Source organism: Nycticebus coucang, chromosome 7, assembly GCF_027406575.1.
Source record: "Nycticebus coucang isolate mNycCou1 chromosome 7, mNycCou1.pri, whole genome shotgun sequence".
In the NCBI taxonomy this organism is placed as follows: Eukaryota; Metazoa; Chordata; class Mammalia; order Primates; family Lorisidae; genus Nycticebus; species Nycticebus coucang.
Window position 1 is genome coordinate 17,356,966 of NC_069786.1, and position 26,944 is coordinate 17,383,909.

Consider the following 26,944-nt stretch of genomic DNA (forward strand, 5'->3'; position numbering starts at 1 on the left):
AATAATTAGAACTTCATTTTTGCTAGTGTTTCTACCCCTATTATTTGGTTTTTCCCCCAATTTTATCCTGTAAAGTTTTCTGTTTGCTTGTTTTGGTTTGATTTACAGCATTTTTGTCTTTCTTCTCTACTTGGTGGAGGTGGGGTACTGTGTCCAATTAGGCTAGCAAAGAGCTGCTGACCTCAAGGGAACCACCCAAACTGGCACCCCCAGAGGTTGGGTTTTGTTTTTTTTTTTTTCTTGGCTGGGGCTGGGTTTGAACCCGCCACCTCTGGCATATGGGGCTGGCGCCCCACCCACTTGACCACAGGTGCCGCCCCAAGGTTGGGGTTTTTTATGGTTGGGTCAAAGTACCCTACCATATACCTGTATTGCTCTGTCTCCCTCTTTCTGTGCCTCTCTTCTTTTTGTCAATATTCCCTTTTACCCACCCCCTCTCCTTTCTCTTTTTTTCTTTTCTTTCTTTCTTTTTTGTTTCTTTTATTCCTTTTTGCTCTTCAACCTTCTCATCCTTCTGGTCCTGTACCAAAAGGACTCATTGAAACCCTAGTCCACAGGTACAGCAACCTAAAGAGCAAGAGGAAGTGAAAGGAAAATTAGGGCAAGAAAACAGATAAAAGAAATCACTCATAAGGAACAATCAGCAGAAAACTCCTGGCCACGTGAAGGAGAATACAGTGTGAGGTGGGGCCTTGGTGTGTGCCACACTTTTTGCGGCAAGACATGATTGCAAGAGGGACTTTACCTAACAAATGCAATCGGTGTAACCTGGTTTATTGTACCCTCAATGAATCCCCAACAATAAAAAAAAAATAAGTAAATTAAAAAAATAGTTATACATCTAAAAAGTACATCTAAAAAAATATAACCTTTTGATAAATCAGGAGAAGAAATATAGGTGAAAAGACACATAAATGAAGCACAGCCACTCACAAACATGCTTATGGCAGGAGGACAAATCTTGTAAAGCCAGCAAAATTTGACACAAGGAAAAAATTATAGATTACCACAGAAAAAGTATTATTAGTACAGAAAAAGCCAATGATTACAAGTACCATTTTAATAGAGGGATGCAGGGGAGATAAAACCAAAATTTGTTAATGTGTTGGTATGTTCCACTCTGTGCTTTATAAATAAAAATGTATAATAATGCCACTAATCAAAATTAAGTAAGTGCAATAAGATAGGCCTCAGTGATATGAGAATTATTTTTTATCCTCATGATTATCATAAAAGCACAAAAAACCACTTTTCTGATAATCTTTATTTCTTAAAATAAAAATTCTAAAGATATTATCTTTTATAGTCTGCAAAAATTATAAAACATGATCTTAAACAAAACTTACATGAAGAATTCACTTAACTATCCTTCTCATCAGATATTGAATCTTAAGTTATTATGAAAATAATTATATACAGAGGAAAATTTCAGTGCAACCATGTTAGTTAGCAATCGTAAGTTATTTCATTTGTTACCTAATCCTAAAAAACTTAATACTGAGTAATGGAATCTAACTCAACATTAAAATAACTTCTCTTCACTTACCCTTGCATAGTGGAATTCAACACCGTAGAGTTCTAAGGTACGTGCTGTGTTTAGGTAATTAAATTCTGCTTCTGCAGGAGATAAGCCTCTGTAAAAACATCATTAGGTTAAAAGTTAGAACACAAAAATGATTTAATTAAAAAGGCTATTTATCTAGAAAAATTTGAGCAGTCAAAAATACTTTCTATAAAACGCACTTAGTTCTGTACAGTAACATCTAACTTAACCTGAAGGGCACATTTTCAGTAACCTAAATCATTATTTTCTAGACTATTTCCTTACTTTCCAGAAATACAAGAAGAATATAGCAAATTTCCAAAGCCCCTAGCTGTTTTTATGGCTGTAGCAAAGCCACTCATTTTTAGATATAACTTAAAAGTAGTTCATATACCATACCTGCATTTTAATCATGCAGGGTGCTTCAGAAACAGGCAGATTCTAAAGCAACCTCTAGAGCAGTGCTTTTCAGAGTGTGGTATACAGTAAAGTGTTGATTTACAAGCACAGAAAATGAGTATCAGAGACTTTTACAGTAATCTGGCAGACTAATTTCCTATCTGTTGAATCTTAACAGTAAAACAGGAAGACTTGTAATTTTTATGTCTTTGTTTTTACATTTCTCCATTTTCTTTTTCTAGTAATTTATTTTAATTATAAATTTTCAAATATATTGTAAATAACATAATAATGATAGATTAGGGAAAGAATTGCTTTTCATTATAGATGTGGTTTTTGAAGTACTGTTCTGTAGAGACCAATGAAGAAAAGATGATGTTCACACCATTTATATGTAACAAGAATCCCATGTGATTCTTATGAGCGCAAATTTAAAAACCAGTGCCCTAATTATAAAGCCTTTAAAAATAGATTTATTCCGATTTCATATCCAGTTCTAATAAACTTAGTTATCCTATTATCAAATTATAGCAGACCAAAACCAGCAAACTGCAAAAGCAAAGATAATAACCTTTTATTCACTAATGATACCAGAAAAGGGAGCCAACAGCCTGCCAATGCCTGATCGTAACAAATGTGATTCCTTTTAAAAAATCTATTTTTTCTTTGTTTAAAGATTTAGTGAATTATGTCCTTAAACCAAATGAAAATATATTGTTAATATGTTGCTAAAAGTATAAACCATTTCCTTACAGAACAGACTTTTCATTATTGGTGTATTTTTAAAATCTGATTTATCTTCAAACCCTTGATTCAAATATGCTATTTTAGACCAAAATAGTCCCCTTACCACATTAGGAAATCTATTAAAATTCTTAGTCTAGTTTAGATCAGAGTCAGCAAACCTTTTATTGCAAAGAGCTGGACAATACATATTTTAGGGTTTCAGGCTATGTGGTCTCTGTGGCAAATACTTAACTCTGCCATCGTGTAAAGTAGTCACAGAAAACATACAAACAAATGAGGATATTTGCGTTCTAGTAATTATTTATTGACCTCAATTTTATAAAACTTCACATACCACAAATGTTATTCTTCTTTAGATTTTTTTTTCAGCCATTTAAAATAGATAAAATAATCTTAGACTGCAAGCCATATAAAAGTAGCAAACAGGCCATATTTTGACAAGCTGTTTTAGATCATGCACCATTCCTAACTGAAAGTATGTTTTCTTAATAAGAGCCAATATTTCTTCAGTGCCTACTATGTACTAGGCATTTTCTGTATATAAACTATTTTTAACACTTACAAGAACTCTAGAGATAGGTACTTTTATTATTCCCAATTTATCTATAAGGAACAGAGAAGCAGAGACCTACCATAAGCTGGCCAAAGTTACAAGATAGTTACGTTGTGAGACAGAATTTCAAACTAGGCAGTCTTGGCTTTCTAGTTCAGATTCTTAGTTGATATGTAACACTGCCTCAGTTTCTCCTTGAGTAGTCTAATCATATATTAAAGCAAAACTGAATTCTGAACCAATAAAGAATATTACTTTCTCTTCAAAGCAACAATCTCTTTTTGAAAGAAATTATGCTACAGAAAATTAGATTCATAAAAAAAATCAAAGAGGAATATTGTTATAAATGAAAAAATTGCTACAGGTTGAGTAACCCTTATCTGCAATGTGTGGGATCAGAAGTGTTTCATGTTAAATTTTTCAGATTTTGAAATATCTGCAGGCACATGAGAGATATCTTGGGGGGGGGTGGTGGACCCAATTCTAAACATGTAATTCATTTATGCCTTATTTACACTTTATACATCCTGTAAGTAATTTCATATATTTAATAATTTTGTGAATGAAAAAGTTTTGACTGAGTCTAACCTACCACATGATGGTATAATGTTGGTGCTCAAAAAGGTTTTTCTTTTTTTTTTTAGAAACGGAGTCTCACTTTATCGCCCTCAGTATGTTGTGATGTCATAGCTTACAGCAACTTCAAATTCCTGGGCTCAAGCAATCCTCTTGTCCCAGCCTCCTGAGTAGCTGGGACTATAGGTGCCCGCCCCAACGCCTGGCTATTTTCAGAGATGAAGTCTTGCTCTTGCTCAGTCCTCAAAAAGTTTTATATTTTAATTTAGACCATTTCAAATTTCAAGTTTTCATATTAAGGATGCTGAATCTGTACTGTTTTAAAGGAATATATCTTAATAACTTAGTATTACATAGAGTTCCTTTTCTGCTTCCTCTTGGCTCATTGTCCAATAGAACTAACTCCTTCCATATAATTAAAAACTAAGAAAAAATTACTATGCAGACTGATCTGTATGTTGTGAGTATGCTAATAGTATTCTAAAACTCTTTCTTGAAGGTGACAACTTTATATAACAGCAATTATATTTTTGTTTATATATAACTTTATAGTTCTTAACAGAAATAAAAACCTTACATATTCAATGAAATAAGCAATGATTTTTTTGTATAGATCATGCATATTTCTTTACAACCATCATTATCATTTTAGGTAATAGTTTAACTGTTCTGTTAAATGTAACCATCAAATTACAAATAATTTATCACATTTTTTAAGAAAGGGTTAACAAATTATCAAATAAATAAAAACATGAAATAAATCCTCACATATGCTGCTGATGTAATTTTGCAATTTCTTTTTCAAAATCTTGAGGTTGATTAGGAATGAAAGAATAATCTGAGAGGTAGCCTGGCAAGTTCTCTGATTGATTGTAGTCTCCAAGTTCAGCTAATAATGGAAGAAAAATATTTACACTTAAATTAACTTTTCAATTATTATAGTCAGATTAGCAATGTCATTAATTGCCTTGTATTTACTGGAGTAAGATATTTATGTTTCTAATGTAACCACTTAAGCAAGTTACAACAATTCATTAAATAAATATATATATATTTAAAAAATCATTTAAAATCATTGAAAATGATTTTTTTTTAGACAGTCTCCTTTGTTACCCTTAGTGGTGTGCTGAAACATCAAAGCTCACAGCAACTTCAAACTCAAGCGATCCTTTTGTTTCAGCCTCCCAAGTACAGGTGCCTGCCACTACTCCTATCTAGTTTTTTCTGTTTTTAGTAGAGACAGGGTCTTGCTCTTGCTCAGGGTGGTCTCAAATCCCTGAGCTCAAGCAACTCACCTGTCTAAGCCTCCCAGAGTTAGCACAGGATTAGAGAGTCTGACCATTTAACATTCTTCTCCAAGAATTCAGGGAAAATTTTTTTTCAAAAATCACAGTTACTGTTAATTGGACATTTCATTAAATTTCCTTCTGCAGTCACTATTTTTTGCATAGTGACATGTCTAAATAACTCCCTCGTTAAAAGCAATATACTATTAACACAGACCACAAAGTCACATGCTGTATGACCTGAAAGTAGGCAGATACTTACACTGAACAGCAAATGAAGCTAAAAGGGCAGCGGTATTATAAGGACAAGGCAATCTAAAACAAAAAAGAAAATATATATCTAAAGGTTAAACATAATTATTTCAAAAGTGCTATAGTTACACTATTCACATTTTAAGTTTCTATGTCTTTTAACTATTAAAAAATGAATTTTTTTGATGAAAGGAATTCACACTACACATAACCAATTTTTAGTTATTCATAATGATCATAAGTTATTTAAATAATATAGAATTAAAAGTATTTTTAAAGTCCATTACAAAAAATTTGAAATAGCCCACCTTCCAGTAAGAATGTCTTGTTTAATTTGCAAAAAATACTGGTACCTTAAAAAAAAAAAAAAAAAAAAGATAGCATTTACTGGAATTATAACAATTTTAGTTCTAAGAAATCATATATTTACATTAACAAATAAAATTGAAATATTTAAATATTTGCTTTTATAATACATGTCATCATATGTAAAAATAAGCTTTCACAAATTAATGAATACGAATCTTTAAAATTCTTTGATATTATGATATCCTGTATTTTTAATGTCTTGATTACACTATCTTCCATTTTAAAACTTCTGAAGATTTTTCAGAGTTACCCAAAGGAGAAGATAAAGAAGAAATACTATGGGGGTCGGTATATGCAGAAAGCAAAACTGCAGCATTATAACCGTGGGAGAGTTGAAGTAGGAATGCACTAGAGACCAGTTAAAGAAAATCACCCTTTCTCCTGCAATAGAAAGCCAGCTGCAAGGACAGGCCTGTTTGTTCATCATATTATCATTAGGCAGCAGAAAGCTGCTCATTGGAGAATAGCATCTATCCACTTTAATTTGTGTTAAGAAAGCTCTCTTTGATCAGAAGAAAACATAAGAAATTCCTTTCCCTACTATTGCTCTACTATTATTATAATAGTCAAGTACCAGATTTCCTTTAAAACCAACAAAAATGTTAAGTATTCTATCACAAAACTCTCACATGATAATGACAATGTTCTTTAGTCCCTGCTAGTGAGTCCCTTTCACTCACAGATTTATCAATGCTTTGGCAAAGTCATCTGCGCTGTATGTTGGCAAAAGACCAAATTTTGTAGTTTTAAATGTTTAAACATGGAATTTTAAGATTTTTGTTGCACCCAACTAAAAATAACCATTCCAATACTCAGAAGTCATTAAAACTTCTAGTTTGGCTAAGTAGAGTCACCAAAGAGCTCCACTACATTATCCAAATTACCAAAGAATGTAATTAACATTTTTGGAGAATCAGATACTCATTACCACAAAAAAAAAAAAAAAAAAGGCAACAATTATCCCAGCTTCATTTATTAAATACATAAACTCCCTGTGAGGCTCAGTGCATATTATTATAAATATTATCTACTTATTCAATCTAAGACAATATGTTTCTATCAGGCATATTTGTTTTTCTCGCCTTTTTTTTTTGAGACAGAGCCTCACTATGTCACCCTCTGTACAGTGCTGTCGCATCACAGCTTACAGCAACCTCCAACTCTTGGGCTTAAGCGATTCTCTTGCCTCAGCCTCCCAAGTAGCTGGGACTACAAGTGCTCACCACAATGCTGGCTATTATTTTGTTGCAGTTGTTTAGCTGGCCCCGAGCCGGGTTTGAACCCACCACCTCCGTTTATGTGGCTGGCACCATAACCACTGTGCTATGGTGCCGAACCGGTTTTTCTCTTTTTTGAGACAGAGCCTCACTATGTCACCCTTGGTACAGTGTCATGGCATCACAGCTCATAGCAACCTCAAACTCTTGGGCTTAAGAGATTCTCTTGCCTCAGCCTTCCAAGTAGCTGGGACTACAGGCGCCCGCCACAATGCCTGGCTATTTTTGTTGTTGTTGTTGTCATTGTTGTTTAGGAGGCCAAGGCCGAGTTCGAACCCACTAGGCCCATTGTATGTGGTGGGCGTCCTACCCACTGAGCTACGGGCACTGAGTGTATCAAGCCTATTTGGTTTAATAATTAAAGGTTCCTGATGGAAAATAATCTCAAAGTTACGATATAAAAGTCACGTGTATCCTTGCCATAAACTGTAAATCCTATATAAATTCTTGCCAAATTTTACTTACATCCTCATTTAACCAAGCAGTAAGGACTGATGAGAGTAGAAGCCAGAATTCAAATCCTAGGTTTGAAACAACCCTGTGATCTTAGACAAATTATTTAAAATTTGGCCAAGCTTTAGTCTCTACATTTGTAAAAAAGGAGTAATATCATGTGTTAGTGTTTGTATTTCAGGAATTGTAAAAATTTTATTCCAATAATGCTATCTCCTGCTAATACTAAATGATGTTTAACCTGATGGAAGCTCTTTGACTCCATTCTTTTTTTTCCAACTAATTCCAAATGGAATCTCAAGGTTAAGTTGGTATAGATTTCCTGTTTTGTGAGGTCTAATTTAGTCCTGAAAAATTAGCAGCTGTTGGCCAAAGGTGTCTTCTTATTCATCACCATCATTACATTAAGGTTACTCAAGCAGGAAAGTTTTAAAATAGCATTTCCTAAACCTGGCTACGTATTAGAATCACTGGGGGAAACCTGTAATGTGTAGCAATGTGCAGGTCCCATCTAAGACCTATTAAATTATAATCTAGAGGTGTGGTCTGGACATCAGTATGGCTTAAAGCTCCCCTTAAGTGATTCTAATTTGTAGTCAGGGAAGAAAATAATTCTTCGTCTATCATAAAAAAATAAAAATTAGACATAGATCACATTTTAGCAACTATCACGTTATAAGATTCCATTATAATGCTTTATTTCAAAAATACTTTATAATATCCCATCATAAAGTATTTTTGAAATAAAGCATTATTTCTAGTGAAAACAAAGTCTTAGACTGATAGACTAAGCACAAATTAATTCTTGAACTATTATCAAACTACTATTTTGGGAAGTTATTTTTACTTAACAGAGGTACATTATGTTTTCAGTATAGGCTAAAAAGAATCAATATGTTCAAGTTCGATTCATAAATTCCAAGACAGTTTTACGAGTGAAATATATTGTTACATGGATGTAATAGACAATATTTTAATTGCATAACATTAACTTTTCATAAACATTAAATCTATTAGAAATCCAGTTTTAAATTATTGATATATATATATATATTTTTTTTTGTGTGGGTTTTGGCCGGGGCTGGGTTTGAACCTGCCACCTTCGGCATATGGGATTGGCACCCTACCACTTTGAGCCACAGGTGCCGCCCAAATTATTGATATTTTAACTGTAAATATTTCTTATGCATTTTAAAGTGATTACATAAAACATATACTATGGAATATTTTATTACTTGATTTCAATTATACAGGAAAGAATAAAATGCATTTAACAATGCCTTATAATCCACAATTTTTATTAATCCATTGTACTTTCAATGAAGTTCATGTAAAATTACAGAGTTTTATTATACTGGTAATTATTTATTAAGAAAAAAATCTTGTTATTTTAATTATTTAACAATAACAAGAGCAAAACTTGACTAATTAAGAACTACAATATAAACTAAAAGGTATTCATATAATACAACTTTGCTTTTCAAGATAAATTAGCTTAGAGTCTACTACTATAGTTGCAAACATTAGGACTGCCTAACCCAGAGCCTATATTCCTGTGTTCTCCTATTTTGTGTGTGCGTGTGTAACATACATACGTAATACCTGTACTGCTTCTGCAAACACACAGAAAGGACTCTCAGAATTTCAACCTAATTTTTTTACTTGATCTACTATTAAAAACTCTACTCGACAAACACCTAAGGTCTGGCAGCTGCAATTAATTAAATAACCTTAATTTAACATCCTTTCCATAGGAAGTTTTAGGTATGGATTTTTAATTTGATATCTATCTTTTAAATAATTCTGAATATTGTCACTAGCCTTTATTCTTCTAACTAAAATTTTACAGGAAGCATAATATGTTAATTTTTATACTTTCTTTTAAAGAAAGTAATTACTAGTTCTGTCTTTCAAGTAATACACAAGGTTATCATTCAGGTTATTTTAGCAATGACAATTAACACACAGAATTTCTATTTCTACCTTCAACATTTCACTTTATATTCAAGAATACTATCGAAATGCTTACCTGGATCATTTTATGTGTACTTTGTCAAGTAGAAGTGACAACAAAAATTAGAAACCTATGCTCAGACATAAAATGGGTAGTGAAGTGGGCATGTAAAGGCCTCAATATGCCAGCGTACTCCCTGTAATATCCATTATATTATAAAGTCCATTATATTTACTTTAGAACCAAACATTAAAAACACCCAGGAAAAAAAAGTACCTATTGGGCGGCTCCTATGGCTCAGTTGGTAGGGCGCCGGCCCCATATACTGAGGGTGGCGGGTTCAAACCCGGCCCCGGCCAAACTGCAACCAAAAAATAGCCGGGCGTTGTGGCGGGCGCCTGTAGTCCCAGCTGCTCGGGAGGCTGAGGCAAGAGAATCGCTTAAGCCCAGGAGTTGGAGGTTGTTGTGAGATGTGTGAGGCCACGGCACTCTACTGAGGGCCATAAAGTGAAACTCTGTCTCTACAAAAAAAAAAAAAAAAAAAGTACCTATTGACCCTTATTCCTGGTCACAATGGTTAGATATTTTATTAAGTCATATTGTCAATGAAAAGAAATACATATAAAATATGTTCTTACATGTCTTACTTGAAAAAAAAAAAAAAACACAAATTCTCACTATGCACCATCCCTGGGATTTCATTTCAGAAACATCTGATTACCTCAGTTAATTACAGCAATACTTAGCCACTGTTGACGCAGAAGGTTGTTTGTGGCTGGATAGGTTGGCCCTAAAGTTCTAATCCCTTACAGCCCTCCCAGCCATCCAAAAGAGGACAAAAACAGCTATCTTCCAACATCCATTTTTTATGTGTGTTAATCAGGAAGCTCAGAATTACAGCACAATAATCTATTTTTGCCTAACTAATATTAAAATTTCATATGAGAATTGAGAATTTTGACAGTATTTTCAAGAAAAATATGCTCCATAAACCTACCTTGTATATTCTTCCTGTAACTTGTTGGGGTCACCTACAAAAAATTTGACTCTAAAGTTCAAACTGTAAGGAGATCCTCCTAGAATAAATAAATGCAGTTCTAATTAATCAGATAATATTACTACTTTATCTTTATAAAATATACTTGGAAAACATCAAGTAAACATGTATGCTTACTCTTTAGCTGCTTCCTTATTGGTTTGTTTGGATCTAGCCACCTCTGAAAAATAAATAAAACATTTCTTTTTTCCTTGAGGAACTATTACATCCATTCTTACAAATCTGTTCCATTTGAAATTACTACTAAAATTTTCATTTCTGAAAAAGCTTAAGGAGGAGAAAACATTAAATCACAATATTTTCCACATTAAATGTTATAAAATTATGCTAGAAATCATTGCATCTCTTTGTGGTAACTTCAAGATTCTGATTTTAATTTCCCTCTATTTCAAAATGAAGATGCTTAATAACTACAGCAATCTGAAGTGATTTCCATTAATTTAACTAAATTTTATAGCAGTCCGGAAAATTTTTAAATTCTCTCTACCTTTCATAAAAAGGAAATGTTGGGCTTTATACTTTCATTCAGACAAAACTTAACTATAGAACTTGAAAATCTACTCTTAGAGAAATTTTGTAACTTCTACCCTATTCCTTTAAACATAAAATAAAGTATCCCTCCCCCCAAAACTCACCAATTTTGTAGGAGATAATGTTTAGTTTTGAGAAGGAATGCTGTTTATGGGTGAGGATTTCAAGTGTTCTCAATACTTCTGAATCCCAGTTAAGCTCTACTTCTAGAAAACTATAACTGAATTTAGACAAATTTAAAGTACCAACATGTTTTGGTTAAAAAAATTAAAGAACTCAAAATGAGGTACGAGATGTGGTAGCATTTTCAAAGGACTACATAAATATAAGCTTATATATCAGTACATACCTAACTTTTATTGCCCATATTTGAATCCAGGCAGAGTACATAAATAGAGTCTAATAACAAACGGCTAAAAGTAATCCACGAATCTTTCCTCTCCATGATCTGTAACATCCAACACTTTAAATCTAGCAGATTCCATTTTTGAACTATACTTAGAATTTATAAATTTATCATCTTATCTTTCTGGTCTAGGCTTTGGCCATTGCTCTCTTAGTTTTTTTTTTTCTTTTATTACCACCACCCTCTTTGTCCTCCATAGCGTCATACAGTAGTAGCTTCAGGAGTCTTATAACATACGAGGTCCAATAAGTTCATGAACTCACTGTAGAAAAATTGTGGCAGATTTCACATGAAATACTCCCCTTGGCCATCTAGTGACTTTAGTGATAGTCAGCATTGAGTGAGGTATGTAGCATGTTTCTCCGGGACGAGTTCTTGAACTTAATTGTCAGATCTCACATGACAATAGCTCTAATAACCATGCCAGAAAAAAATTCTAAAATAGCATTGAAGGGTAGATTAGGATGGAGAAAGTGCATAGCTTCCCAAGGAAAGTACCTTGAAGGTGACTATAGTGATGTTCTCCAAAGAGTTTATGCAGCACTTAATTGTCTGACTTCGTAAACCAGATTATGTCACTTCTTTGCTATACCTCTTGATAATTCTCTACAAGGTCCAAAGTCCTTACTATGGATTGAATGGTCTCTTCATTTCTTCTGAGTCCACCTGAATTTACTGAGTCCTAGCCATCGTGGCTTCCTTCTGTTTCTCAATGGCCTCTTTTCTATTTCTCAAGATGCTACCTGAAAGCCCTCAAATTTCAAGTTTCCCTTTCATAGGCTGTCCTTCTCTAGCTTTCCCATGGCTGGATCCTCTTAGCATTACGTATAAGTCTAAGCTTAAATCCTACCTCCTCAGAAAGGCCTTTACTGACCATCCTGCCTATAGTATGCAACACAGCTCCCATTTAGTCAGTTGTTTTTTTTATGAACAAGCAAGGAACATTAAATTCCTTCATAACATTACCTCAATTATATTTGTTCAACCTTTTAATTTATTACTTTTTTTTTTTAAAGACAGAGTCTCTCCCTGTTACTTAGGCTAGAATATAGTGGTACAATCATAGTCCACAGCAACCCCCACCTCCTGGGCTCAAGCAATCCTTCTTCCTCAGCCTCCCAAGTAGCTAGGACTATAAGTGTGTACTACCACACCTGGCTAATTTTTCTTCTTACTATTTTTTTTATAGAGACAAGGGTTTTTTTAATATACAATTTGACATATTTTCATCACACTGGTTAACATAGCCTTCCTGGCATTTTCTTAGTAATTGTGTTAAGATATTTATATTCTACATTTAGTAAGTTTCACGTGTACCCTTGTAAGATGCACCATAGCTGTGGTCCCACCAATTACCCTCCCCTCCCTTTCCCCATATTCTTAGGTTATAATTGGGTTATAGCTTTCATATGAAAGCTATAAACTAGTTTCATAGTAGGGCTGAGTACACTGGATAGTTTTTCTTCCATTCTTGAGATACTTTGCTAAGAAGATGTTCCAGCTCCATCCATGTAAACATGAAAGAGGTGAAGTCTCCATCTTTCTTTAAGGCTGCATAATATTCCATGGTGTACATATACCACAATTTATTAATCCATTCATGGGTCGATGGGCACTTGGGCTTCTACCATGATTTAGCAATTATGAATTGGGTTTCAATAAACATTCTGGTACAAATATCTTTGTTATAATGTGATTTTTGGTCTTCTGGATATATACCTAGTAGAGTAATTGCAGGATCAAATGGCAGGTCATTTTTAGATCCCTAAAGTGATGTCCAAACATCTTTCCAAAAGGAACGTATTAGTTTGCATTCCCACCAGCAGTGCAGAAGTATTCCCTTTTCTCCACATCCACGCCAACATCTCTGGTTTTGGGATTTTGTGATGTGGGCTAATCTTACTATGGTTAGATGTTATTTCAAAGTGGTTTTGATTTGCATTTCTCTGATGATTAAGGATGATGAGCATTTTTCCATATGTCTATAGGCCATGTGCCTGTCTTCAGAGAAGTTTCTTTTCAAGTCCCTTGCCCAGCCTGAGATGGGATCATGTGTTCTTTTCTTGCTAGTATCTTTGAGTTCTCAGTGGATTCTGGTTATTAAACCTTTGTCAGAGACATAACCTGCAAATATCTTCTCCCATTCTGAGGGCTATCTGCTTGCTTTACTTACTGTGTTCTTGGCAGTGCAGAAGCTTTTTAGTTTGATCAGGTCCCAGTGGTATATTTTTGATGCTGCTTCAATTCCCCCCCCGGGGGGGGTCCTCCTCATAAAATATTCGCCCAGGCCGATTTATTCGAGAGTTTCCCCTGCACTTTCTTCTAGTATTTTTATAGTTTCATGTCTTAAGTTTAAATCTTTGATCCATTGAGAGTCTATCTTAGTTAATGGTGAAAGGTGTGGGTCCAGTTTCAGTCTTCTACAGGTCGCCAGTCAGTTCACTCAGCACCATTTGTTAAATAGGAAATCTTTTCCCCATTGAATGTTTTTAATTGGCTTGTCAAAGATCAAATAATGGTTTAAGTAGCCGTTTCATCTCTTGGTTCTCTATTCTGTTCCATACATCTACCTCTCTGTTTTTGTGCCAGTACCATGCTGTTTTGATCACTATTGATTTATAGTAAAGTCTGAGGTCTGGTACCGTGATTCCTCCTGCTTTGTTTTTATTTCTGAGTAATATCTTGGCTATTCGAGGTTTTTTTCTGATTCCATATAAAACAAAGTATTATTTTTTCGAGATCTTTAAAGTATGACAGTGGAGCTTTAATAGGGATTGCAGTAAAATTGTATATTGCTTTGGGTAATATGGACATTTTAACAATGTTTATTCTTCCCAGCCATGAGCATGGTTATGTTTTTCCATTTTTAACATCCTCAGCTATTTTTTTTCTTAGAGTTTCATAGTTTTCTTTATAGAGATCTTTTACATCCTTTGTTAGATACACTACCAAATATTTCATCTTCTTTGGCACTACTGTGAATGGAACAGAGTCCTTGACTGTTTTTTCTGCTTAACTATTGTTGGTATATATAAAGGCTACCGATTTATGAATGTTTTGCTATGTAGTCCAGGGTGGTCCTGAACTCCTGGCTTCAAGCAAACCTCCTCTGGCTTCCCAAAAGTGCTGAGATTACAGAGTTTACCTTTTTATTGCGTGTCTCCTTCAATGGATTACAAATTCCATGAGGTCAGGGATAAAATCTGCTTCAGTAAACATTAAATAGACAACATCCAGCACAGGGCTTGGCATATAGTATGTACTAAAAATATTTACGGAAGGACTAAACCTGTTGAATAGTTCAATAGTTGGTGGTAGGGTTTTCAGCCTAAACTGACACATTTGTTTCCCCTATTTACTACCTATTTATCCATCATCCCACCCTTCTACCTATTAATCTAATGATTTTTCTTCATATTTTCTAGGAATACTCATAAATTATATTCACTTTAATAATTATTTAAAAACCAAAATTCAGGATCAATTAATTTATCCAAAGTTTACCTTCCTCACTCATTCTCCCTCAAAATATTCCAATACAAGAAATACAAATACATTTCCATATACAAATAGGTGTCTTAAGTGGACACAGCTTAGAAGGAGTACATGGTTAAAAAAAAAAGAAGGAGTACATGGTTAAGTTTTGAGAAATTTAATAGCCCTCACCACTGACATCAATAAGCTAGGACCTTAAACTATGAAGATAGAGTGATACTGTATCAATATGAGACAGTGTATACAGATAGTAAAGAGAGCATTCATGGTAAAAACCTGTCATTAAGTTGAAAAAAGGTAACATTTAGCCATTTAAATGCCATTTAACATTACATATTTCTTTAAGTATATGAAAAAATCATCTTGGCTCAGTGCCAAGTGGTTACGTTGCCAGCCACATGCACTGAGGCTGGCAGTTTTGAGCCCGGCCTGGGCCAGCTAAACAACAGTGACAACTGCAATAAAAAACTAGCTACGTAATGTGGTGGGCACTTGTAGTCCCAGCTATTTGGGAGGCTGAGGCAAAAGAATTGCTTAAGCCCAAGAGTTTGAGGTTGCTGTGAGCTATGATGCCACAGCACTCTACCAAGGATGACATAGTAAGACTCTGTCTCAAAAAAGAAAAAAACAGAAAAGATAATCATGATCAGAATTGGAGAAATACAAATGTAATCTACATTAGGTTACTTTTCAACAGAAATACTGGCGAAGACTAAAAGTTCTGACAACATATATATATATGTGAGGAAAACTAGACACTCTCACACATAGCTTCTAAAATTACAAATTTTTGTATGGAGACATAATGTTTTCAAGTCTCTTGAGAACATAAGTTGGGTAGAATTACCTATAGTAACTGTTTTGTTATATCTTAAAAGTAAGTATTATAACAGCTGGGCTAGGCGCCGAGCCTGAGAAAAGTTTCTTAACTATCAGAAACAGGCTCGGCACCCATAGCACAGTGGTTACACCATCACCCATGTACACTAAAGCCTGGCTGGGCCAGTTAAACAACAATGACAACTACAACAACAAAAAAAAATAATAGCTGGGCATTGTGGCGGGCGCCTGTGTTCCCAGCTACTAGGAGGCTGAGGAAAGAATCACTTAAGCCCAAGAGTTTGAGGTTGCTGTGAGCTGTGATGCCACAGCACTCTCTACCCAGGGTGGCAGCTTCAGACTGTTTCCCAAAAAAAAAAAAAAAGTAAAGAAAAATAATATATAGTATATCTACAGTTGTCTACTTTAAAGTAACACATGAACTTTATGGACACTGTATATGAATTTTAAATGCCGTAATTTTATTAGAAACTACAATTAACTAGTGAATAGTGGCAGTCAGGAATGATATTTCATCATCCGCTTTCAATCTGTGAAGGAATTTCTATTTAGACATAAAACTCTATTTCCAACCTTCTCAAAGACAAACCAATTTTTCATTGTTTTTTTTTTTTGAAAAAAAATCTTTTTTGTTCTACACACTTTTTCATTTAATAAGTTCATTTTTTTATCTTCCAAAATGTAGTAAATGAAATTTCTACAATTTAACATATCTTCACTTTCTAGAAAAGTTCTGTCAGTACTGAAAAAGAAAATGTAATTATGCAATTGTCTATTAAACTTGATAGTTTTATTAAAATATTCTATATGCTTATATTATTTCTATTTGCTGCATTTATTAATGAATGCATTCAGTCTTTCAAATGCTTAAATTTTTAATTTCTGAAATTTTTCATCGATCCTTTGCATGAATGAAATATCCTCTCTAATTGTGCCAAGGTAAATTAAAGGTTATTCTTTTGTTTGTGAGTATTAATATTTATTGAGCACTTGTTATGTTCCAAGCACTATTTTTGCAATTTTCATGAAAAAATTCACTTCATCTTATTATCCCCAAAATTGGCACTATTTTAGCCATCTTCTTAAGCTTTTGAGATAGTCTCACCCTGTTGCCCTAGGCTAGAGTACCATGGCAACAGCCTAGCTCACAGCAACCTCAAACTCCTAGGTTTAAACCAGTGGTTCTCAACCTTCCTAATGCTGCGACCCTTTAACACAGTTCTTCATGTTGTGGTGACCCCCAACCATAAAATTATTTTCATTGCTACTTCATAACTGTAATTTTGCTACTGTTATGACTTGTAATATAAATATCTGATATGCAGAATGGTCTTAGGCGACCCCTGTGAAAGGGTCGTTCGACCCCCAAAGGAGTTGTGACCCACAGGTTGAGAACCGCTGGTAAACGTTCCTCCTCCTGCTTCAGCCTCCCAAGTAGCTGGGACTACAGGCACCAGCTGGAACACCCAGCTAATTTTTCTATTTTTAGTAGAGATAGGGTCTTGCTTTTGCTCTTGCTCAGGCTGGTCTCAAACTCCTGTGGCTCAAGGGATCCTATGCCTCGGCTCCCAGAATGCTAGGGCTATAGGCATAAGCCACCACACCCAGCCTTTATTTCTGCTATCTTCACGGACTGCACTCCTATATAAAAATCTTTGTTTTGCTCATTTACGTGCCTCTCTTTCATAGTGTTGATCTTCCTCAAATATTGGTGTCTATTTTATTGAATGCTTATTTTTTATGAAATTGCCTGTAAGATTCTGTTAATATTTTATGTTTGACTATTTGTGGAGAACAGTTAGCCTATACAGGTTGATTCCAATAGTTGGTTAGTAATAGACTAAGATGCTAGGAGGTTGTAACAGCTATTCTCTTTGGCAAAGGGGTTCTCCCCCATCCCACTGCCTATCACCAGCCAATTGAAGGCATTGGATTACCTCTTCAAATACAAGTACTCCCACTTAGTGGGAGACACTGCTAATTGCTTACCACACGGCCCCTGAGCAGGAACTGGGTTTACCCAACTGGCTGCTTCTACAGCAGTACATCTTCTCCTAACTATTCCCTTGGTCAGTCTCATCGGGTTCCCTCTCTGTTCATTATCGAATTTGGTACACCCCTAGAACTATTTTATCATTTAGTAGTTTTGAGATCATGGGTAAATTATTTCATTTCTCAGTATCTTGATCTTCTTATGTATAAAATGGGAATTATAGTATCCAACTCATAGTAGTGTTGTTCCTAACTTTCATAATAAAATTAAAATTTTTAGTACATAGTAAATAAATCTTCAATATATGTTTAGTAATGTGCACTCAGTTTTCTGTATTTTTACAGAAACATGTATATCTTCTTTTTTTAAATAGGATGCTTAAATATTTTTAAAGAACATAAATATAGGATTTCAAAATAGTTCCATAAGCTAGCATTTGAAGTAATTGTAAAATAATTATAGATATACACATAAAATAAATAAAACAAGAAATGCAGTCTGTTACCAGAAGAAGGATAGCTTCTTGAAACTGGAGGGTAAAGATAGTCTTTCTTCTGCTTACTGGTGAAAGGAGGCTATTGCTGCACAGGACTTATAGGAGCTGCCTACTCGAGAAAAATGTGTCAACTTACGTGTGTCCTTAGATCTAATATGAGTCTGTGGTTTACAGAGTATAGTTAGATCTTACATTTTTTCTTTATTCTTTCTTTCCTTTTTAAAAACCTTTTATTCTTATCTAGGTCCTTCCACTAAGAAATTTAATCTATTTGTATTTAGAAGACTGACATCGTTTTGAATGTTATTATTTGTTTTCCATGTGTCATTAGCATTTCTGTCTCTCATTTCCTGTTTTTTCTTTCTTTTTTAAGACAGAGTCTCACTCTGTTGTCCTGGGATTGAGTGCCCTCGCATCAATGTAGCTCATAGCAACATCAAACTCTTGGGCTCAAGCTATCCTTGTGCCTCAGCTTCCTGAGTAGCTAGGACTACAGATACCCCTCACAATGCCTGGCTAATTTTTCCATTTTTAGTAGAGACAGAGTCTTGCTCTTGCTCAGGCAGGTTTGGAACTCCTGAACTCAAGCAATCTGCCCATCTCAGCCTCCCAGAATGCTAGGATTATAGGTGTGAGCCACCTCATTTCCTCTATTACTACCTTCAGTTGATGTTTTTGTAGTGACACAGTTTGATTGCTCTTATTTCCTTTTATGTATATTCTACAACTATTTTGTTATTGCCAGGGGGGATAAATATGGCATACTAAAATTATGGCATTTAAAAATATTTTTTTTTGACACAGAGTCTCACTCTGTCGCCCTGGGTAGAATGCCATGATGTCATCATAGCTCATAACAAACTCAAACTCTTGGGCTCAAGTGATCCTCTTGCCTCAGCCTCCCCAGTAGCTGGGACTATAAGTGCCCACCACAATGCCCAGCTATTTTTAGAGACGAGGTCTCACTCTGGCTCAGGCTGGTCTCAAACTCCTGAGCTCAGGCAATCCACCCATCTCAGCCTCCCAGAATGCTAGGATTATAGGCATGAGCCATCACATCTGGCCTTCTCTCTCATTTTTGAAGGTCAACTTTGCCAAATATAAAATTCTTAGTTGTGTTTTTTAGCCTTCAAGGTTTGAACTAAGAAATTCACTGATTATTTTATTGAGAATCTACTGTACCTGACAAGTCACTTTGATTTTGGTGCTTTCAAGACTGTCTTCTTTAACATACTTGAAATCCAGTGAACTTGTATTTGTATATGCACAATTTTCTACAAATTTGGAAAGTTCTAGCCATTATTTCTTTAAGTAGTATCTCTGCCCCTTTCTTCTCTCCTAAATCTGGGAGCAATATAATGCATATATTGGTCTACATGATGATGTCCTGCAAGTCCCTTCTATTCACTCCTCAAGGCTTAAAAATTTCAAATGAACTTCTTCAAGTTTTGATTCTTTCTTCTGCATTTTTTGAGTCTGCTATTGAAACCTCCTAGTGAATTTGTCACTTCAGCTATTGATTTTCAGCTCCAGAATGTGTTTGATTCTTTTTGTGAAAATAATACCTCTTTGCTAAACTTCTCATTTAGTTAACATATTGTTTTCATGATTTCCTTTATTTTTCAGTCTGTGTTTTCCTTTACATCTTTAAGTATATTGAAGATAGTTGTTTAGAATTCTTTGTCTAATAGATCTAATGCATGTGTTTCTACAGGGGCTATCCCTGGAGATTTGTTTTTATTCCTTTGAGTAGGCCAAGTTTCCCTGTTTCTTGCATTCATTGTACCATTGTGTTGAAAATTTGGCATCTGGAGACTTGTGACCCAGAGCAGCTCAGAGTTGGTGAATAATAGCTCTTCAAGTCTGCAATGAAAAATAAAACTACATTGCAAAAAATGGGAAAGAAGCAGAATGGAAAGAGTAAAAAGGTTGAAGAGGCAGAGCCTGAAGAATTTGTGGTGGAAAAAGTTCTGGATTGACAAGTAGTAAATGGGAAGGTGGAGTATTTCCTGAGTGGAAGGGATTTACAGATGCTGACGATACTTGGTAACCTGTAGAAAATTTAGATTGTCCAGAGTTAATTGGAACATTCCTTAATTCTCAAAAAGCTGGTAAAGAAAAAGATGATACAAAAAGAAAATCTTTATCTGACAGTGAATCGGATGATAGCAAATCAAAGAAGAAAACAGATGCTGCAGACAAACCAAGAGGCTTTGCCAGAAGTTTTGATCCTAAAAGTATAATTGGTGTCACAGTCAACAGTGGAGAATTAATGCTTCTTATGAAGTGGAAAGATTCAGATGAAGCAGATTTGGGGCTGGCAAAAGAGGCAAATATGAAGTGTCCTCAGATTGTTATTGCTTTTTATGAAGATAGACTAACTTGGCATTCTTGTCTAGAAGATGAAGCTCAGTAATTGTTTGCATTGCTATTTATATATATATGTATAAATGGGTCTTGGTTTTTGATTGACAAGTGTGAAGAAATAACTATATTCTAATAAATCAAGTTTGATACATTCATTTTGAAAGTAGTACTGGGAGAGTCACTGGGGGGCTTGCATCAATAGCACTGGTTACCTTGAACAAATAAAAGCTTCTCTAGTTGCTTCCTTTATCAGAAAAAAAAAAATTGATACTATGGTATATTATTTTCTCTGCATTAGAGAACAGCTTTTTTAAATGCTAAGGGAAATTTCCATAGCCATTATTCAGTAAGAACTTGTGTTTAACTCTTTGCCTAAGGACCATTCTGGGTTTTTTGTTTTAATTTGTTTCTGTATATGTATATGTAACATGCATATATAAATGATTTTCTTTGTTTTAAACATTCACCAAAACAAAAATTACAGGTAAGCCAAGGTGTCTGCAATACCATCATTCTGAGCAATGTAAGAATAGAAAATTTTCCTGAAGCCATAATGTTTCCAATTAAATAATTGATTCTTAATTCGACAATTTAAACAGATACTTTAAAGGCAGCCACGTCAGAATCTGTATGTATAGTCATATAAATGCAAGATTGTATTTACAAAATTTCTAAAAGGAAAAGCTTTATCATTACCAATAACCTCACCACTCACATGAGGAAACTAGACAAATCCTGGTGTGTTCTAATGAGGTAAACAAATAAGACTTAGTTAAATGGTCATTTAAAGATTCCTCTAGTAAGCCATTCGTACACTTGGCTTATAGAAGCCTAATCAGATGGTTAAGCCATGTTGGCAGTTTCATACCCTGTTGACATAAATGTGTGAACAAACTTTGTAATCTAAACTATTGACCTGCATGTTTTTTCCTCACCCAACTCATTCTTTACATGTAGACTCAAACTTTTCAGTATTTGGGTTACTGGCTGAGCAGAAGCCATAAAAAAAGGTCATAATAATCAGAATGTTATCCAAATGTGTATTGTTTACTTTATTGTAAATAATAGTGAACAGTGGTCAATAAACAGTTTTGTATTCCTAAAAAAGAAAAAAGAAAATTTGGCATCTGGAAAAACAGCCACCTCTGATAGTCTTTGCAGACTGATGTAGAAGATATTCTGTAATTACCAAGCCCTAGAACCTTGAGATCAGCCTTCAGGTCTTCTCTAGTCTTTTCCAGGCATTCATCCTTTCTGGGCTTATGTGTGTGATTTCTTATCCTCCCACTTCCCCCGGCTGCTTTTAAATTTCTTAATTTCTCAAAGAGACTCACAAGCTTTTTCCTGAGTCCTTAAATGTTTCAGTTTATATTCCTCTACCTATATCTCTTACCTAGCAAGGGTGCATAGATATACAGTCCTCCATCAGTTTTCACATACTGCTTTCTGTGGTGTCTAATCTAAAATTCAAACTAAGTTGCTGTTACCTGTTGAAGCTTCAGGTCAGGTGAGACTAAAAGCAGCTAGTCTCCTGGGCAGCCAACAGAAAGGTCAGATCATTGCAATTAATTCTTCTCTGCTCCCATCATCCCAAAAGAGGGAATCAAGACTGGGCCACTTCCTCTTGACCACCATACTGGGAAAGGGTTGGGCAAGTGACAATGAAACACCACACAAAATTTCCCACCATTTGAATGCTGCTTTTTCCTTACTGAGCATTTGCTTAGTTGCTAAAAATCTCTGACTGACCGCCAGAACTATAAATTAACTTTAGTCAGTCTGTAGCTATTTATTTGAAGTTTCCATGGGGAAACAAGGGCCTACAGCTTCCTGATCCACCATTTTTCTTGCAATGTTTTATTTCTTAAGCTCAGTTTGTTTAGTTTTTTGTATTTCCTGTAATATCCTGTATGCTTGAGGCTCAAAATAAAGTTTGGGGGTGGTAGAGTTATAAATAATAAAGAATACTTCATCATAAGAAAAACAAATCAAAAAGGGAAAGAAAATAGACTTTATAAAAATAAAAGCTATTGGCTGGGCACAGTAGCTCTTGCTTATAATCCTAGCACGCTGGGAGGCCAAGGCGAGTAGACTGCCTGAGCTCAGGAGTTTGAGACCAGCCTAAACAAGATGAGACCACATCTCTAAAAATAGCCAGGCACTGTGGCAGGTGCCTATTAGTCCCAGCTACTCAGGAGGCTAAGGCCACTTGAACCCAAGAATTTGAAGTTGCTATGAGTTATGATGCCACAAAACTCTACCAACAAAGTGAGAGAAGAAGGGCAACAAAGTGAGAGAAGAAGATAAAGAAGACGAAGAAGAAGATGATGAAGAAGAAGACGAAGACGAGGAAGACAAAGAAGACAATGAAGAAGAAAATGAGAGCTATTATTATTTTTTTGAAGTCTCAAAAATGTCACATATTAAGATTCATCAAAGGGCGGCGCCTGTGGCTCAGCGGGTAGGGCGCCGGTCCCATATGCCGGAGGTGGCGGGTTCAAACCCAGCCCCGGCCAAAAAAAAAAAAAAAAAAAAAAAACCAGCTTAAGCTTTCAGCCAGAAAATTAAAAAAAAAAAAAAAAAAAAGATTCATCAAAGCACTACAACAAGTGAATATACCTTTTATTCTCAGATTAAATAAGCCAGATATGTTACAAGATGTATCAAGACCAAAAATAGTTTCATCTCTTATGATTTTATGTGTGTGTGAAAATTCTCCTGTGGTAAAGTGCACACTACAATGCAATAACCATAGAAATCTAAAGGGCTTTCTTATTGCTCAGTACACAATTAGTACTTCTTTTCAAGATCACGGTTCCAAGTGTGCATATTATAAAAAACACCTTTTTCTCTGTTATAACAAGGTGAAAAACAGAGAAGAAACTAAATTTGGCAATCTTATCAATCGTGAATTTTTAAGTTTATAGGCTGTAAAATATTGTTTTTAATTTATCAAAGATTTCAACAACAGACTAGATCAAGCAGAAGAAAGACTCTAGAACTTGAAGACAGGCCTTCTTGTAATAGCCTGGTCAGATAAAAATTAATTTTAAAAAATCTTTTTGGCTGGATATGGTGGCTAATGTCTATAATCCTAGTACTCACAGAGGCCAAGAAGAAAGAAATGCTTAAGGTCAGGAGTTTAAGAACAGCCTGAGCAAGAGCAACACCCTGTTAAAAAAACAGTATAGGCAGGCACGTCAGCGTGTGCCTGTAGTCCCAGCTCCCTGTGAGTCTGAGGCAGAAGAATTACTTGAGCCAAGGAGTTTGAGGATGCAGTAAGCTAGGGTGATGGCACTGAACTCTAGCCAGGGTGACAGAGATTGTCTCAAAAAATTAATTATTAAAGGCCTCATGACATGTAAGATACAAAAGAGCAACGAAATGTTCAAATTATCAGGGTCTTAGAAGGCAAAGGGGAGGGAAGGGGCTAGAAAACTTATGTAATGAAATAATAGATGAACTTTCCCTGTTTAGCAGAGATTTAGACATCTAGATACAGGAGGTCCTGAGATCCACAAACTGACACAATGCAAAAAGGTTTTCTCCCTAGCAAATTATAACCAAACTTTTGAAGTCAAAGACAAAAGGAATTCTAAAAACAGTAATGGAAAAACATTTAATCTCCTACAAAGGAAACCCTGTAAAACTAGCAGTGAATTTTCTCCGCAGAATCCTTACTGGCCAGAAGAGAATAGGATGATAAATTCAAAGTATGGAAAGAAAAGAACAGGTGCCCAGATTCCTGTATCTAGGAAAATTATCCTTTATAAGTGAAGGAGAAATAAAGTTTTTCCCAGACAAGGAAAAGCTGAGAGAATTTAGGACTACTAGATAGGCCCTGTAAGAAATGCTCACAGAATTTCTAAACCTGGACGAAAAGGATGACATTAACTACCATGAAAATATGTGAAAGTATAAAACTCACTGGTAAAGGGCGGCACCTGTGGCTCAGTGAGTAGGGCGTCGGCCCCATATGCCGAGGGTGGCGGGTTCAAACCCAGCCCCGGCCAAATTGCAACAAAAAAATAGCCGGGCGTTGGGGCGGGCGCCTGTAGTCCCAGCTGCTCGGGAGGCTGAGGCAAGAGAATCGCGTAAGCCCAAGAGTTAGAGGTTGCTGTGAGCCGTGTGACACCACAGCAGTCTACCCGAGGGCGGTACAGTGAGACTCTGTCTCTACCAAAAAAAAAAAAAAAAAAAAAACTCACTGGTAAATCAAACACAGAGATGAGGAAGAGAAAAGACTCATATGACACCAAATGATACCACTACAGAAAACCACCAAACCACAATGACAAACAATAAGAGAAAAAGAAAGGAAGAATATACAAAACAAGCAGAAAACAACTAACAATATAACAAGAACAAAATCCCACATATCAATAATAACCCTGAATGTAAATGGATTATAATATCCACTTAAAAGATACAGACTGGCTATATGGACAAATATCACGATCCAAGCATATGCTGCCTACAAGAAATGCACTTTATCTTTAAAGACACATACAGACTGAAAGCAAAGGGATAATTAAAAGTTAAAAAAAATAATATTAAAGTCTGAATATACCAACTGATCATGAATTTCTCGGCATGAGGTGTCATCTTCTTCTCCCCCCCAAATATTTACTCTTCTGTTCATGCTGTCTCCCCATCTTTCTACTGGGTTATCTGACTTCTTATTATTTGTAGAAACTCTTTTACAGAATCTAGATTTTAGCAATTTGTTATATATGTCATAAATATTCTCCTCTAGTTTGTAGCTTTGTTTTTACCTTTCTTTAAAATATCTCTCATTGTATACAGGCAATCCCCAAATTACAAACACTTGACTGATGTACTTGCCCTTACAAACAAGGCTATTACAGGCAATAGGTAAATTTATTTGTCCCAACTTACATGCAAATTCAACTTAAGAACAAACTATAGAACCTACATATATCTTGTTTGTAACCCAAGGACTGCCAATTAGGAATTTAAATGTGTTTTATCCCAGCTTCAACCAAGTGCTCCAACACCTTTCCTGATTTGAATGCCACCATTATAATAGATTATTTTCATATACACATAGCTAAAAACCTACTCTTGGGCTGTTTCTCTACCCAATTGATTTATGTCTCTATAATACCATATTATTTTAAATACTCTATCATCATATGATATTTTTATATTTGTTAAGACAAGTATTTTAAAACTATTATTTTACACACCTGGCTATGTTCCTCCAGATTTTCTTTCAGATAATGTTGAAGATCGTGTCCAATTTACTCATTCCCCCCCAAAAATTCGGTCCAAATTCTGACTAGCAACTGCACTGAATTTACCAATGAAATTGAAGCAGTACTGAGATCTTAACAACGTGATCCTTATCATCAGCATGGTATGTGTCCATTTAGTCATGATTTCTGTTGTCTCTTCCTAGAAAGTTTTATACTGCTTTCATATAGCTCTTGACTCTCTGTTTAAGTTTATACCTAGATGTTTCATGAATTTGAGATTTTAAAAAAAACCTTAATTTGTCAAATTATGTCTCCTAAATTGTATATAAAGGCACTAATATATATATTTTTGAGCTTTAAGTCTTACTAGGTATTTTGGGGTTTTTTTGTTTTTGAGACAGAGTCACATTTTGTTGCCCTGGGTAGAGTGCCACAGCATCATAGCTCACAGCAACCTCAAGCTCTTGGGCTCAAGGGATCCCCTTGCTTCAGCTTCCCAAGCAGCTGGGACTACAGGAGACCTCTACAAAGCCCAGCTATTTTTAGAGATGGGGTCTTGCTCTTGCTCAGGCTGATCTCCAATCCTAAACTCAGGCAATCTATTTGCCTCAGCTTTCCACAGTGCTAGGATTACATGCCTGAGCCACTGTGCCCAGCCCTAAGTCTTCACTAGTTTTAATAGTTTTCCAAATGACTCATTTCAACATTCAAGGCTAATAATTATATTGCCAAGGAAAAAAGCACTCCCTTCCCCTGCTCCACCATACTCCAAAACATGAATACCTTATTCTAGGGGTAAATGCATCTGCTGCCCTCTGTTCAAATAAAAAAGAGGAAAAGAGAAAGCTAAGTAGCCCAGCTTTCTCATTGATTTTTCTATCAATCTTGTCAACACTGAATGTCAACATCTAAAAAGATATTTAAAATTTGTCTTCTAATGGCAATTCATTTTTATTCTCTCTGTGTGTGCAAGTGTGAACTATCTGACATTGGAAAGCAACAAAAAGTAGGCAGAAACAGAAGCAAAGTTTACTCTTGAAAAACAGAAAAAAAAGCAACAGGTAAAATTAATGTTTGAAGCTTTTGTCTAGGGTAAGCTCAAATCCTGCAAAAGGCAGAGGACAGCCTTCC

General features: G+C 35.2%; 1 protein-coding gene and 1 pseudogene across 7 annotated transcripts in view; one reads left to right on the forward strand and one right to left on the reverse strand.

Moving 5' to 3' along the window:
- PTPN4 (protein tyrosine phosphatase non-receptor type 4) overlaps window positions 1–26,944 on the reverse strand; it is a 271,666-nt gene that overhangs the window by 100,236 nt on the left and 144,486 nt on the right. For 3 of the 7 annotated variants that reach the window (XM_053597538.1, XM_053597534.1, XM_053597535.1), the window contains exons 5-10: window positions 10,584–10,626; window positions 10,407–10,506; window positions 5,665–5,709; window positions 5,367–5,419; window positions 4,587–4,707; window positions 1,547–1,634 (exon numbers count right to left, since the gene is read on the reverse strand). In XM_053597538.1, coding sequence (XP_053453513.1) covers window positions 1,547–1,634; window positions 4,587–4,707; window positions 5,367–5,419; window positions 5,665–5,709; window positions 10,407–10,506; window positions 10,584–10,626 — 450 coding nt within the window. The remainder of the gene's footprint in view (window positions 1–1,546; window positions 1,635–4,586; window positions 4,708–5,366; window positions 5,420–5,664; window positions 5,710–10,406; window positions 10,507–10,583; window positions 10,627–26,944) is intronic. The other 4 variants (XM_053597536.1, XM_053597539.1, XM_053597537.1 and 1 more) reach the window with 3 other exon arrangements.
- LOC128590260 (chromobox protein homolog 3-like) lies at window positions 20,108–20,643 on the forward strand (annotated as a pseudogene).